At 38.8% G+C, this 16,619-nt stretch overlaps 1 protein-coding gene across 1 annotated transcript in view; it reads right to left on the bottom strand.

The window, feature by feature from the left end:
- The window catches only part of LOC133750441 (phospholipid-transporting ATPase ABCA3-like), a 183,709-nt gene that overhangs the window by 126,868 nt on the left and 40,222 nt on the right, over positions 1 to 16,619 (bottom strand). The window contains 1 exon segment of the mRNA XM_062180047.1: positions 4,439 to 4,612. Within this exon segment, the coding sequence (XP_062036031.1) occupies positions 4,439 to 4,612 (174 nt within the window).

The following is a 16,619-nucleotide window of genomic DNA, read 5'->3' on the forward strand; positions in this document are numbered from 1 at the left end:
TCTTCTCCTACTAGATTTGGGCCTGGTTTGCTGCAGATTTTCTAGATCCTTGAGATGACTTGAAAGCTCATCTATTTGGTGCCTTTCCAATTTCTTGATGTAGGCACCTATTGATATAAACTTTCCTCTTAACACTGCTTTTGTTGTATCCCATAGGTTTTGGTATGTTGTGCTGTTATCCTCATTTACTTCCAGAAAATTTTTGATTTCTCTTTTAATTTCTTCTATGACCCATTGTTCATTCAGGAGCATGTTGTTCAATCTCCATGTGTTTTCATATGCTCTAGGGATTCCCAAGTTGCTAATTTACAATTTCATTCCTTTATGGTCTGAGAAGCTGCATGGTATGATTCTAATTCTTTTGAATTTGCTGAGACTTGCTTTATGGCCTAGTATGTGGTAATCCTAGAGTAGGTTCCATGTACTGCTGAGAAGAATGTAAATTCTTTATGTGTAGGATGAAAAGTTCTGCAGATATCTGTTAGATCCATTTGGGCTATAGTGTCATTTAAATCTACTGTCTCCTTGTTGATCTTCTGTCCTGTTGATCTGTCTATCTCTGAGAGTGGAGTATTGAAGTCCCCCAGTACCATTGTATTGGGGTCTAAGTCTCCCTTTAAGTCCCTTAGCAAGTCTTTTAAATAAGTTGGTGCCCTGTAATTAGGTGCATATACATTGATAATCGTTATATCTTCCTGTTGAATGGATCCCTTAATCATTAAATAGTGCCCCTCTTTGTCTCTCCTAACAGTTTTTGTGGTAAAGTTTATGTTGTCCAATATTAAGATGGCTACGCCCGCTCTTTTTTCATTTCTGTTGGCATGGTATATCTTTTTCCAGCCTTTCACTTTCAGTCTGTATGCATCATTGTTGGAAAGATGAGTTTCTTGTAAGCAGCAAACAGATGGGTTTTGTTCCTTAACCCAATCAGCCAATCGGTGTCTTTTAACTGGACAGTTCAGGCCATTAACATTCAATGTGACTATTGAGAAGGAGTAACTTTGCCCTGTCATTTGCCAAAGATTTTTTCTAATATATGGTTTGAGACTCCTGTGATCTTTTGCTGTGAGGTTTCCTTCCTTTACCTTCTTTCATGTTGATGACCGTGTTTCTGTATGTAACACATCTTTAAGCATCTTTTGCAGGGCTGGAGGAGTGGCGACAAATTCTTTCAATTTCTGTTTGCTGTGAAAGGTCTTTATTTCACCTTCATTCACAAATGAGAGCTTTGGCAGGATATAATATTCTGGGCTGGCAGTTTTTCTCTCTTAGTACCTGGGTTATATCTCGCCATTCCCTTCTAGCTTCCCTTCTAGCTGGTGAGAAGTCTGCTGTGAGTCTAATTGGAGATCCTCTGAGATCATCTGATGTTTCTCTCTTGCGCATTTTAGAATCTTTTCTTTATGTTTCACTGTGGTGAGTTTAATTATGATGTGTCGTGGTGAGGATCTCTTTTGGTCTAGTTTATTAGGGGTTCTAGAGGCCCTTTAACAGGAAGTAATCTTTTATTATTTATGTTGGCATAAGGTCCAGTTTCTTATCCAAAATCCTGAGCCCAAAATAAAGGAGAGTATTTCCTTATGTATGGTGTTAACCTCTTTGCCTCTCTTATGAGACTACGTGCATACATTTGATTGGATATTCTAATGTTACATGGCAGCCACAGGAATTGATACAATGCTGCAAATGTGCACATAGTTGTGAATGATTTTTTTCCCCACACACATATGGAACAGTAAACTGTCTGGCAACTGTTAATGCCACTGCTCTGTACTAGCAAGGAGAACCAGACAAGGTCATATATAAGCAGACAGTAACCACAGTTGAAGCATTCATAGGCACGCAGATAACAAACACATTTCATTCCCAGGACAGATTTCTCTCTTATTCTTCTGACCATGGGAAGGCTATTATAACAACTTTAAATGTAATTGAAAGACAAAGACCTTTGCCACAAAACAAAGGTGGAATTAGAAACCAGTTGGGAACAAATGACTCAATAAATGATTGTTATAGTTCAATTTTCATATGAAAAAAATAAAACTATGTTCTTACTTGATATCAAACAGAAATTCTGTATTGAAAAGCTAAATATAAAAATCATTTTGATCATAAAAATTTTACAATAAATTATAGGATTATTATCTTTAAGACCCTGGGTATTGACAAGATGCAAGTGTACAAGTGAAAGAGATAGGTTGAAAAACTTGATTAAATTAAAAAATACCAGCCAGCGCCGTGGCTCAACAGGCTAATCCTCCGCCTTGCGGCGCCGGCACACCGGGTTCTAGTCCCGGTTGGGGCGCCAGATTCTGTCCTGGTTGCCCCTCTTCCAGGCCAGCTCTCTGCTATGGCCCGGGAAGGCAGTGGAGGATGGCCCAAGTGCTTGAGCCCTGCACCCGCATGGGAGACCAGGAGAAGCACCTGGCTCCTGGCTTCGGATCAGTGAGATGCGCCGGCCGCAGTGGCCATTGGAGGGTGAACCAACGGCAAAAAGGAAGACCTTTCTCTCTGTCTCTCTCTCTCACTATCCACTCTGCCTGTCAAAATAAATAAATAAATAAATAAATAAATAAATAAATAAATACATACCATAATCTCAAATTAAATGAGACACAGATTAAGGATTGTTATAGTATCTACAATACATCTAAGACTTAAATTCCTCCCCTCACCCAAACTGAAACATATTGAGATGCCATTTTTTTAAGAATTTGGAGGAAAGTAAAAAATAAATTATTTCATGGTATAAGGGATATACAAATTTGAAATACCCACCAATTTATGGTCCTGGAGTAGTAAAGTTGTTTTTCTTTAAACTATATATGACATTATATTCTTTGGGAAATCAGCATTGTAAAATTTTGGAAAGGAATTCCATTATAGAAAGAAAGACAAAGAGGAAAACCAGTACTCTCCGACTTCAAGGGAAAAAAGAGTAAAAGTATGGTTGCATAATACTGTTAAGAAGTACATGGGTCCAGGGGCTGGCACCATGGTGCAGTAGGTTAATCCTAAGCCTGTGGCACCAACATCCCACATGGGCACCAGTTCTAGTCCCAGCTGTTCCACTTCCAATATAGCTCTCTGCTGTGGCCTGGGAAAGCAGTAGAAGGTGGCACAAGTCCTTGGGCCCCTGCACCCACATGGGAGACCAGAAAGAGGCACCTGGCTCCTGGCTTCAGATTGGCACAGCTCCAGCCATTGCGGCCATCTGGGGAGTGAACCAACAGACAGAAGACAGTTCTCTGTCTCTCCCTCTTGCTGTCTGTAACGCTCTCTCTCAAATAAATAAATAAAATCTTAAAAAAAGAAGTATATGGGTCCTAGGTTTTCCTGTCTCAGGGATACCCTAGGGAAATGTGCAGCTTAGGTCAATAAGAAATAGCCAACACTGTGGTAGCAGGGTGAAACAACTAGATAAATGGACTTAAGATGTCAATTGAGTGTTTTTGAGGGACAAAGAAACTCATGGATGACAAAGAATAGGATGAGGACTTTAAGGTTGGGACAAGTGGCTAGAGTTAGGCCTATCAACAGATGGGGTATGCTGTGAAACTGTACCACATATAACTAGTCATACTTCAGTTAGTAAGGGTCCACACAGCAGCTCAGGCTAGGTATTTTGCTACAGAGGTGAAAGATCCACAGGATGGCAGACATATTTGAAGTTTCCATTTCTAAGATCTCATAAATTCCCACCTCCACTCATATCATCTAGAATACAGGAAGACAGAGAGATCTATGAAAGATTGACTCATTCAAAAAGCTTCAATAAATGTTTAGATCAGACTTATATTACCTTTAATTTTTTTCCCCTATAGTGAACAGTTTGGAGGAAAAATGGTTATAGGAAATACAGTAATCATATTTGTTTTTCAATGTGAGATTAGTATAATGCATTATCTGCAGAGATGTGGAAAAACTTGTACTGTTGGTAGAATAATGGATTGGGATACTATTTAATGAGTGAAATAAAAATTAATCTATGAATACCTAATGAGATTTTTCAGATTAATATGCAAATATTTGCTTGACTAAATATGTATGTCTTGTTATGGGTAATAGGAAAACATGATACCACATAAATATGTGTTGATAGGGAATGAGTTAATTATAGTACCCATTTACTAACTTGTTTAAAAATATAAGCGTATCATTACATGGGAAGAGGTCCAAGACACATTAAGACAATAGAGCATGTTGTAGAATATTTAAAATTATTTGATTTGATAATGTAATTGGGGTTTACTGTTGAGGGATGGGGAACTTGTAACTTTACACACAGATTGCTTCATGGTTCACACAATCACCATTATATGAATAAATCAGGGAAAAATAAACATTGTAACATTTTATCTTCTCACTTACTGTCTCATCCGCACACATTTCCTCACCCTATTTTTCTAGGAATTGAATCAGAACAGCAAACACTCACGTTTTATTTCCAATTTGAGCAGAAGATTAATCCCCAGTGCCAATGCAACATTTGAGCTGAGACAGGCAGCCACCTTGTAAGAAAGGATGATTTCTCCATAGCGTTGAGCGATGAAGTTAAATGGAAAAAAGCTGGCAAAAAATAGGATATTTCCAGCAGATGCAGCCAGATGGGCTGCAAGGAAGAAGGACATTATCAAGTCAGTTAAAGGCAATCTGTAAAATAATGAATTACAATTAGCCTTTCATACAACATCAGTATGTGAACTTTAAGAGGAAATTAGCCTTACCTTTTCACTGTAATATCACCAATGCCTGCCACACAGTATGCTCAATAAAAAAAAGTGCTGTATTAATTAACATATAAACGTGAGGAAGAACTTTTTCTAGAAAGCTGGATCTTACATATGTGGTGATAAACATTTTTTTTTTTTGATAGAGTGGACAGAGAGAGCGAGAGACAGAGAGAAAAGTCTTCCTTTGCTGTTGGTTCACCCTCCAATGGCCGCCACGGCCGGTGCGCTGTGGCCGGCACACCGCGCTGATCCGAAGCCAGGAGCCAGAGAGAAAGGTCTTCCATTGGTTCACTCCCCAGATGGCTACTACGGCCAGTGCTGTGCCAATCCGAAGCCAGGAGCCAGGTGCTTCTTCCTGGTCTCCCATGAGGTGCAGGGCCCAAGCACTTGGGCCATCCTCCACTACACTCTTGGGCCACAGCAGAGAGCTGGCCTGGAAGAGGGGCAACCGGGACAGAATCCGGAGCCCCAACCAGGGCTAGAACCCGGTGTGCCAGCGCTGCTAGGCGAAGGATTAGCCTGTTGAGCCACGGCACCAGCCAGTGATAAACATTTACAGTAACTTAAGCAAGACTGACCTATACCTGTACTATGAAAAATTATCTTTTCCTTTCTAAATTTCATTTGTTCATGATCGTTGCTTGAAAAATTATGAATGTACACCATTGCTATTAACAATAGTTGAATCTATACAGGAAGTGTTTTCAGAGGGTTTGAAGTTATGGGTTGAAAAAAACTCTTGATTAACTTTTTTAAAAAACAAATCCAGATTGTTTACTAAGCACAAAAGTTGGGCCATCCCATTTGTGTATCACTGCAACATGGACACACCACAGAATTGAGAGCCTTGCAACAAACAGTGCAGGGCTATGGATTACAAAATTAACATACAAATGTTCTCCCAAATATGGAAGGAAAAAATATACTATGAGAAGGCCTGGAATGAATTGCCTTTTCTTTTTATTTTAACTTTAGAATAACATTAATTTTGAAAATTTTTATAAAATTTTATTTTAAGCCAAACAACTTATTTCCTATGTATAGATTTCGGAACATAGTGATACTTCTCACTGTACCCTCTATCCTGCCCGTGCACCCACTCTGCCTCCTCCTTCTTTTCTTATTCTCTTTTTACTTCAATTTTTTAAAAAAGGTTTTATTTATTTGTAAGGCAGAGTTACAGAGAGGCAGAGAGAGAGAGAGGGAGACAGAGAAAGAGAGAGAGAGAGAGAATCTTTTATCCACTGGTTTACTCCCCAAATGGCTGCAATGGCCGGAGCTGGACTGATGTGAACCCAGGAGCCAGGAGCTTCTTCTGGGTCTCCCATGTGGGTGCAGGGGCCCAAGGGCTTGGGACATCTACTGCTTTCCTAGGCCCAAGCAGAGAGCTGGATCAGAAGTGGAGCAGGTGGGAACTGAACTTGTGCCCAAATGGGATGCTGTCACTGCAGACAGCAGCTTTACTCATAACACCACAGCACTGACACTTTTACTTTCAATTTACAATCAAAAGATTAAAAGTAAAAAAGTTCAACAAATGGTAACAAGAAAAAAAAAAAACCACTGTTCCTCAACTGTAGAGAAAAAGACTGTAAATAATCATCAGATCTCAGAATGTCAACTCTTATATATAACATTTTTTGGTATTTTATTATTTACACGTCAAGGAAAACATATAGTATTTGTCTTTTGGGGACTGGCTTATTTCATTAAGTGTAATGGCTTCCAGTAGCCATCAATCTTGTTGCAAAAGAAAGGATTGCATTCATTGTTTATAGCTGAGTAGTTTTCCATGTCATATATTTCTTTATCCAGTCATGAGCTGATGATCATCTGGGTTGATTCTGTATCTTAGCTATTGTGAATTGAGCTGGAATAAACATGCAGATGCAGATAACTCTTTCACCTGCTGATCCATTTTGTTTGTGTAAATTTCCAGGAGTGAGATTACTGGGTTATATGGTATACCTATTTTCAGCTTTCTATCTTGATACTATCTACGATGATGGTTGTAGTAATTTACATTTTCTGTTCTGTTCCATTGGTCTACATGACTATTTTTGTGCCATAACCTGGTTGTTTTGATTATAACTGCCCAGAAGTTATGTCTTGAAATATGATATTCTGATTCTTCTGGCTTTGTTTTTGTTGTTTAATTACTTTAGCTATTCAGGGTCTCTTGTGTTTCCAGATGAATTTTAGCATTGTTTTTCTTTTTTTTTCCTTTTTGACAGAATGGATAGTGAGAGAGAGAGACAGACAGAAAGGTCTTCCTTTTTGCCGTTGGTTCACCCTCCAATGGCTGCTGCGGCCGGCGCATCTCGCTGATCTGAAGCCAGGAGCCAGGTGCTTCTCCTGGTCTCCCATGCGGGTGCAGGGCCCAAAGACTTGGGCCATCCTCCACTGCCTTCCCGGGCCATAGCAGAGAGCTGGCCTGGAAGAGGGGCAACCGGGATAGAATCCAGCGCCCCAACCAGGACTAGAACCCAGTGTGCCAGTGCCGCAAGGCGGAGGATTAGCCTGTTAAGCCATGGCGCAGGCTGAGCATTGTTTTTTTCTACATCTGAGAAGAATGTTGTCGGTATTTTCATTGGGATCACATTGAACCTGTAATTCTTTTCAGTAGTATGGACAATTTGATATTTACTATATGAATCCACGAACACGGAAGATTTTTTGACTTTCCATGCCATCTATTTCTTTAATGTTTTGTAATTTTCTTTAATATTATGTGATATATTTTATTTTTTAACGTTTATTTTGTAAATATAAATTTCCGAAGTATAGCTTTTGCATTACAGAGGCTTTTTCACCCCATAACTTCCCTCCCACCCACAATCCTCCCAACTCCCGCTCCCTCTCCCATTCCATTCACACCAAGATTCATTTTCAATTCTCTTTATATACAGAAGATCAGTTTAGTATATATTAGTAAAGATTTCAACAGTTTGCACCCACACAGAAACACACAGTGTAAAGTACTGTATGAGTGAGGCTTTTTCACCCCATAACTTCCCTCCCACCCGCAATCCTCCCATCTCCTGCTCCCTCTCCCATTCCATTCACACCAAGATTCATTTTCAATTCTCTTTATATACAGAAGATCAGTTTAGTATATATTAGTAAAGATTTCAACAGTTTGCACCCACACAGAAACACACAGTGTAAAGTACTGTATGAGTATTAGTTATAGCATTAATTCACATTGTACAACACATTAAGGACAGAGATCCTACATGGAGAGTAAGTGCACAGTGACTCCTGTCGTTGACTTAACAATTGATACTCTTATTTATGATGTTAGTAATCACCCTAGGCTCTTGTCATGAGCTGCCAAGGCTATGGAAGCCTCTTGAGTTCACCGACTCTGAACTTATTTAGAAAAGGCCATAGTCAAAGTGGAAGTTCTCTCTCCCCTTCAGGGAAAGGTACCTCCTTCTTTGATGGCCCGTTCTTTCCACCGGGATCTCACTAACAGAGATCTTTTATTTAGTTTTTTTTTTTTTTTGCCAGAGTGTTTCGGCTTTCCATGCCTAAAATACTCTCATGGGCTCTTCAGCCAGATCCGAATGCCTTAAGGGCTGATTCTGAGGCCAGAGTGCTGCTTAGGACATCTGCCATTCTGTGAGTCTGTTGTGAATCCCGCTTCCCATGTTGGATCGTTCTCTCCTTTTTAATTCTATCAGTTAGTATTAGCAGACACTAGTCTTGTTTATGTGATCCCTTTGACTGTTAATCTTATCATTATGATCAATTGTGAACTGAAACTGATCACTTTGGCTATTGAGATGGCTTTGGTACATGCCACCTTGATGGGATTGAATTGAAATCCCCTGGCATGTTTCTAACTCTACCATTTGGGGCAAGTCTGATTGAGCATGTACATCTCTTCCCTCTCTTTTTCCCACTCTTATATTTAACAGGGATCACTTTTCAGTTAAAATTTAAACACCTAAGAATAACTGTGTGTTAATTAAAGAGTTCAATCGATAGTATTAAGTAGAACAAAAAATACTAAAAGGGATAAAGTATTAAGCTGTTCATCAACAGTAAGGACAAGGGCTGATCAAGTCACTCATTGTACAAATCTTTCACCTCCTTGGTTAAATTTATTCCAAATATTTGAATTTTTTCTAACTATTGTGAATGGGACTGGCTTTGCAAGTTCTTTCTCAGTCATGACACTGTGTATACAAAGGCTATTGATGTTTGTGTGTTCATTTTATATCATTTTATATCCTGTCACTTTACCAAGCTCTTTTATGAGTTCCAATTGTCTCTTAGTGGCATCTTTTGGTCCCCTATATATAGAATCATGTCATCTGTAAATCTTTTCCAATATGTATCCCCTTTATTTCTTTTACTTGCCTAATGGGTTTGGCTAAAACTTCCAGGACTATATTGAATAGCATTGGTGACAGTGGGCATCTTTGCATGGTTCTGGATCTTAGGGGGAGCGCTTCCAGTTCTTCCTCATTCAATAAGATGCTAGCTGTGGGTTGGTAATAAGTTTCTTGGATTGTGTTGAAGAATGTTCCTTCTATATCAAAATTTGCTTAAGGTTTTTATCATGAAAGGATGTTGTATTTTATCAAATGCTTTTTCTGCATCTGTTGAAATAACCATATGGCTTTTTCCTTCAGTTTGTTAATGTGATGTATCACATTTATTGATTTTCAAATGTTGAAACATCCCTGCATACTAGGGATAAACCCCACTTGATCCACATGAATGACCTTTCTGATGTGTTGTTGGATTTGATTAGCTAATATTCTGTTGAAGCATTTTGCATCTATGTTCATCAGGGATACTGGTCTATAGTTCTCTTTGTCTGTTGTATCTTTTTCTGGTTTTGGAGTTAAAGTGATGCTGGCTTCATAGAAAGAGTTTGGGAGGATTCTTTCCCTTCAATAGTTTTGAATATTTTGAAAAGAATTGTAATTCATTCTTTTCTAAAAGTCATGTAGAATTCAGCAGTGAAGCCATCCAGTCCTGGGCTTTTCTTTGATGGGATGATTTTTATTATTGATTAAATCTCTGTCTTGGTTATTGGTTTGTTTTGGTTTTCTGTCTTCATGACTCAATTTTGGTAGATTGTATGTGTCCAGGAATCTATCAATTTCTTCTAGATTTTCAAATTTGTTGGCATACAGCTGTTTGTAGTAATTCCTGATGATTCTTTTTATTTCTGTGGTATCTGTTGATCTCCTTTTTAAGCTCTGATTTTATTAATTTGGACCTCTTTCCTCTTTTTTTTGTTAGCTGGGCCAATGGTGTATCAATTTTATTTATTTATTTTTTCAAAAACAAGCTCTTAGTTTCTTTTTTATATTTCATTTCAATTTTTGTCATTTCTTCTCAAATTTTAATTATTTCTTTCCTCCTACTAATTTTGTGTTTGGTTCATTGCTGTTTTTCTAGGTCATTGAGATGCATGGAGAGCTCATTTACTTGAAGCCTTTCCAATTTCTTGATGTAGACATCAACTGCTATAAACTTTCCTATTAACACTGTTTTTGCTGTGTCCCATAAGTTTTGATAAGCTGTACCATCTTCATTTGTTTCTAAAATTTTTTGATATCCCTTTTTATTTCTTTTATGACCCACTGTTCATTCAGGAGCATGTTATTCAGTTTCCATGTGTTTGCACATTTTATAAAGATTCTTGAGTTGTTAATTTGCAGCTTCATACCATGTGGTCAGAAAAGATATATGCTATGATTTCAATTTTTTTGAATTTGCTCAGACTTTCCTTATGGCCTAGCATATGGTCTCTCCTAGAGAAAGTTCTATGCACTGATAAAAAAAAATGTGTATTCTGAAACTGGGATGAATGGTTCTGCAAATATCAGGTAGATCCACTTGGTCAATAGTGTAGATTAGCTCTGTTCTTTGTTGATTTTCTGTCTAGTTGATCAATCCATTGATGAAAGTGAGGTGATGAAGTCCCCCATTACTATTTTATTGCATTGTAGATCTCTTTGAAACCCATCAACATTTATTTTAAATAGCCAGGCACCTTGGCATTGGGTGCATACACATTTATTATAGTCACATCTTCCTGCTGAATTGATCCCTTAATCATCAGAGCTCTCTTTAGAAACCTAGGAGGCCAGAAGGTAACAGATTGATTTATTCAAATTGCTGAAAAAGAAAATACTGTAAGTCAAGAATTCTACATGTGTTAACTGTCCTTCAAAATGGTGGAGAGGATTAGAAATTTGGCCTACTAGCTGAACTGTCATTTGGGATGCCTGTTTCCATATCAGAGTACATGGGTTCAAGTCCCGGCTCTGCTTCTCATTCCAGCTTCCTATTAATACACACCTTTGGAGGAAGCAGGTAATGGCTCAATTAGTTGTGTTCCTGCCACCCTCATGGGAGTGTTGGATTGAATTCCTGATTGCCAGGTTTGACATTGCTCATCCCCAGCCCTTGTGAGCATTTGGGAGTAAACAGGAGGGTGGGAGGTCTATTTGAATGTCTCTCAAATAAAAAGAAAATTTAATGAGGGAGAAATGAACACATTTCCACATAATCAAATATACCTGTTCTACAAGGGGGCTGGTGCCATGGCTCACTTGGTTAATCCTCCGCCTGCGGTGCCAGCATCCCATATGAGCACCGGGTTCTAGTCCTGGTGCTCCTCTTCCAGTCCAGCTCTCTGCTGTGGTCTGGGAAGGCAGTGGAGGATGGCCCAAGTCCCTGGGCCCCTGCACCCACATGGGATACCAGGAGGAAGCACCTGGCTCATGGCTTCAGACCGGCGTAGCTCCGGCCATAGTGGCCATTTTGGGGGTGAACCAATGGAAGGAAGACCTTTCTCTCTGCCTCTCTTTCTCACTAATTCTGTCAAATAAAAAAATGCTAGAAATGAGTTGTTTAGGTTGAAATTAAAGGACACTAGACAGTAACTAGAGATCATATGATGAAATAAAAGATCTCTGGCAAAAATAAATTCATGGACAATTATTAAATCTAGTATTTAATGTTGGTTTGCAATGCCACTTTTTCTTTTCTACATGATTTAAGAGAATAGTGTCCAGAACAATTATTACCATATACTTTTAGACACAAAATTCACACAGTTAATTTTGTGATATCATTAAATGGAATAAACACAGAAGTACAGAGAAACAGGGTTCTTTTATGCTAATGAAGTTAAGCAGGTAACAATTTTTTCCTGCTCTTTTTTTTAAACTTTTATTTAATGAATATAAATTTCCAAAGTACAGCTTATGGATTACAATGGCTTCCCTCCCCCCCATAGCTTCCCTCCCACCCGCAACCCTCCCCGTTCCCGCTCCCTCTCCCCTTCCATTCACATCATGATTCATTTTCAATTCTCTTTATATACAGAAGATCAGTTTAGTATATATTAGTAAAGATTTCAACAGTTTGCACCCACACAGAAACACAACGTGAAAAATACTGTTTGAGTGCTAGTTATAGCCTTAAATCACAATGTACAGCACATTAAGGACAGAGATCCTACATGAGGAGTAAGTGCTCAGTGACTCCTGTTGTTGACTTAACAAATAGACACTCTTGTTTATGGCATCAGTAATCACCCTAGGCTCTTGTCATGAGTTGCCAAGGCTATGGAAGCCTTTTGAGTTCACTGACTCTGATCATATTTAGACAAGGTTATAGTCAAAGTGGAAGTTCTCTCTTCCCTTCAGAGAAAGGTTCCTCTTTCTTTACATCTAATATTTTTAATAGTGAAGAGGACCTGAGGAGAATGGCTTTGTTGAACCAAGAAGCATTTATCCAACATTGCAGTTGTTTTGGTTGGGGTAAGTATCTTTCTGTCTGGCTTATTTCACTCAATATAAAGACCTTCAGTTCTACCCATTTTTCAACAAATGTCAGGATCTTATTCTTTTTTAAAACCTGGCTTCTAAAGAAAACCTTAAGTATCTTCCAATCCAAAGTGAGTGGGTCATCATTGTCAGATGTAGGCTGGTAAGAAAGGGCAGGAAACACGTGGACTAGTGAAGACAAACCAAGAATGTGTTTATGAATGACAGTGTCAAACAACAATGCAGAGATGTATCTTTATGTGAAAAGGCTTTGGAACTAACAAAGAATAAGACTGTAAAGCAGGACACACATGCACAAGGCCAGGGTGGCCTCTGGTATATTCCAAGAACAAAGGAAGGGTTGGAATTCATTAGGGAAAGAAAAAAGCTACGTTTTGAAAGAAGGTTCACCGGCTCTTGTGGTGACTGGTTAGAGCTGCTAAGCTCTGGTGAGAAGCTCCCATCACTAGGTAAGCCCTCTTTAACATCATAGAAAGCTGTCTATTTCCTTGGATTGGACTTTTGTGTCCAACACTTGTGAGGCAAGTGTCTGTCCTTGTGGTAGTTCTCGTGGTCAGGCAAATTAATTCTTCTTGGGAAGAAGTGCGCTATAATGTTTTCTTTCCCACATAATATATTCAGGGTGCAGTTAGGTATCAGAAACTCATAGGCATGTACGCAACCACAGGGCTATTCCCTCACTACAAAGGGGAAGAATCTTTTGGACCATCACAAAATTGTCTTCCTTTCACCAGGTTAATCATACATGCAGTTTCCTAGGGAATGTTCACCCAGAAATTTATGTCACATTAATATAAAACAATCCATGTGAGTGTTCATACTATAATACACAGGTCTTCCAAATACTTCATTCTGATCACTTTCTCAGAAAAACTTTTGAACACACACTCTTAACATACTTGTTTCCCATTTATACTGTTATATTTGCATTCAGTACAGTTATAGAAAATTATCTACATTCCAAAATAAAAATACCAAATCAAAATTTTAAATTATACATTATTGTGGGATACAGCATGATATTTCATTATAGATATTTAAAAAACAGATTTGTGATAAAATAAAAAAATGAGAGATATTTTCAGTATTTAGTCTAGATACTATCAGAAATAAAAGTCTCTTTCTCTTAAGTTTTTATAAATACATTGACTACTGTTTATCTGGCAAACTTATCCTGCCCTTCAACATATCACTTTCTGTTTTTTCTCAACATATTACTTTTGTTTTAATCAACATTTTTGTTTTACCAATTATTTTATCAAAGTCTCTAGACCACCTCCACATTTGAAGACTTGTTAGGAAACTCACAGGACTCAGGACATAGTGGTACTCACAGTCATGATTCATTATAAGCACATGCTTCCAAGAGTTCTCCCCTAATTGGAATCAAACAGGTTACACTTAATTCCTACAGCAATGAATTTTAACAATGTGTGTGAAGTGGCAATCAGATGCTCACTAGAGACTCAGCAACCAAGGTTTTTATAGTAGAGGCTGGTTATATAGGCATTTTCAGATTTACACATATCAAAATTCAAGCCTCTCTCCCAAAGAGCATAAATCATATTGTTTGCCTAAACATTTCAGGGACAATGAGCTATTTTTAAAATTTATCTTACGTACTTTTTTTTTTTACTTTTATTTAGCAAATATAAATTTCCAAAGTACAGTTTATGGATTACAATGGTTTTTTCCTCCCCATAACTTCCCTCCCACCTGCACCCCTCCCATCTCCTACTCCTCTCTCGTTCCATTCACATAAAGATTCATTTTCAATTATCTTTATATACAGAAGACTGATTTAGTATAAAGTAAAGATTTCATCAGTTTGCACCCACACAGAAACACAAGTGTAAAAATACTGTTTTAGTACTAGTTACAGCATTACTTCATATTGGACAACACATTAAGGACAGATCCCACATGAGGAGTAAGTGCACAGTGACTCCTGTTGTTGACTTAACAATTTGACACTCTTGTTTATGGCGTCAGTAATCTCCCTAGGCTCTAGTCATGAGTTGCCCAGGTTATGGAAGCCTTTTGAGTTCTCCGACTTTGATCTTATTCTGACAGGGTCATAGTCAAAGTGGAGGTTCTCTCTTCCCTTCAGAGAAAGGTACCTCCTTATTTGATGGCCTGTTCTTTCTACTGGGATCTCACTCACAGAGATCTTTCATTTAGGTCCTCTTTTTTTTTTTTCCAGAGTGTCTTGGCTTTCCATGCCTACAATACTCTCATAGGCTCTTCAGCCAGATCCAAATGCTTGAGGGCTGATTCTGAGGCCAGAGTGCTGCTTAGGACATCTGCCATTCTATGAGTCTGTTGTGAATCACACTTCCCATGTTGGATCGTTCTCTCCTTTTTGATTCTATCAGTTAGTATTAGCAGACACTAGTCTTGTTTGTGTGATCCCTTTGACTCTTAGACCTATCAGAGTGATCAACTGTGAACTGAAATTGATCACTTGGACTAGTGAGATGGCATTGGTACATGCCACCTTGATGGGATTGAATTGAAATTCCCTGGCATGTTTCTAACTCTACCACTTGGGGCAAGTCAATTGAGCATGTCACAAATTGTACATCTCCTCCCTCTCTTATTCCCACTATTATATTTAACAGGGATTCCTTTTCAGTTAAATTTAAACACTTAAGAATAATTGTGTGTTAATTACAGAGTTCAACCAATAGTATTAAGTAGAACAAAAAATACTAAAAGGGATAAAGTATTAAATTGCACATCAACAGTCAGGACAAGAGCTGATCAAGTCACTGTTTCTCATAGTGTCTCTTTCACTTCAACAGGTTTTCTTTCTTGTGCTTGGTTAGTTGTCACCGATCAGGGAGAACATATGATATATGTCCCTTTTGGACTGGCCTATTTCACTCAGCATGATGTTTTCCAGATTCCTCCATTTTGTTGCAAATGACCGGATTTCATTGTTTTTGACTGCTGTATAGTATTCTATAGAGTACATGTCCCATAGTTTCTTTATCCAGTCTACTGTTGATGGGCATTTGGGTTGGTTCCAGGTCTTAGCTATTGTGAATTGAGCTGCAATAAACATCAAGGTGCAGACCGCTTTTTTGTTTGCGAATTTAATTTCCTTTGGGTAAATTCCAAGGAGTGGGATGGCTGGGTTGAATGGTAGGGTTATATTCAGGTTTCTGAGGAATCTCCAGACTGCCTTCCATAGTGGCTTAACCAGTTTGCATTCCCACCAACAGTGGGTTAGTGTCCTTTTTTCCCCACATCCTCTCCAGCATCTGCTGTTGGTAGATTTCTGAATGTGAGCCATTCTAACTGGGGTGAGGTGAAACCTCAATGTGGTTTTGATTTGCATTTCCCTGATTTCTAGTGATCTTGAACATTTTTTCATGTGTCTGTTGGCCATTTGGATTTCCTCTTTTGAAAAATCTCTATTGAGGTCCTTGGCCCATCCCTGATGGGGGTTGTTTGTTTTGATGTTTTGGAGTTTTGTTTTTTTTTTTTTTGTTTTTTTGTTTTTTACTGGCAGAGTGGACAGTGTGAGAGAGACACAGAGAGAAAGGTCTTCCTTTGCCGTTGGTTTACCCTGCAATGGTCGCCCCGGCCGGCACACTGCGGCCAGCGCACCGCGTATATCCGAAGGCAGGAGCTAGGTGCTTATCATCCAGTCTCCCACGGGGTGCAGGGCCCAAACACTTGGGCCATCCTCCACTGCACTCCCGGGCCATAGCAGAGAGCTGGCCTGGAAGAGGGGCTACCAGGACAGATTCCTGTGCCCCGACCGGGACTAGAACATGGTGTGCTGGCGCCGCTAGGTGGAGGATTAGCCTGTTGAGCCTGGTGCCGGCCGTTTTGGAGTTTCTTGATCTCTTTGTAGATTCTGGTTATTAACCCTTTATCTGTTGCATAGCTTGCAAATATTTTTTCCCATTCTGTCAGTTTCCTATTCACTTTCCTGTTTCTTTTGAAGTACAGAAACTTTTCAATATGATGCAATCCCAAATGTTAATTTTGGCTTTGACTGCCTGTGCATCCGGGGTTTTTTCCAAGAAGTCTTTCCCGGTACTTATATCTT

This window comes from Lepus europaeus, chromosome 21 (genome assembly GCF_033115175.1).
Source record: "Lepus europaeus isolate LE1 chromosome 21, mLepTim1.pri, whole genome shotgun sequence".
NCBI lineage: Eukaryota > Metazoa > Chordata > Mammalia > Lagomorpha > Leporidae > Lepus > Lepus europaeus.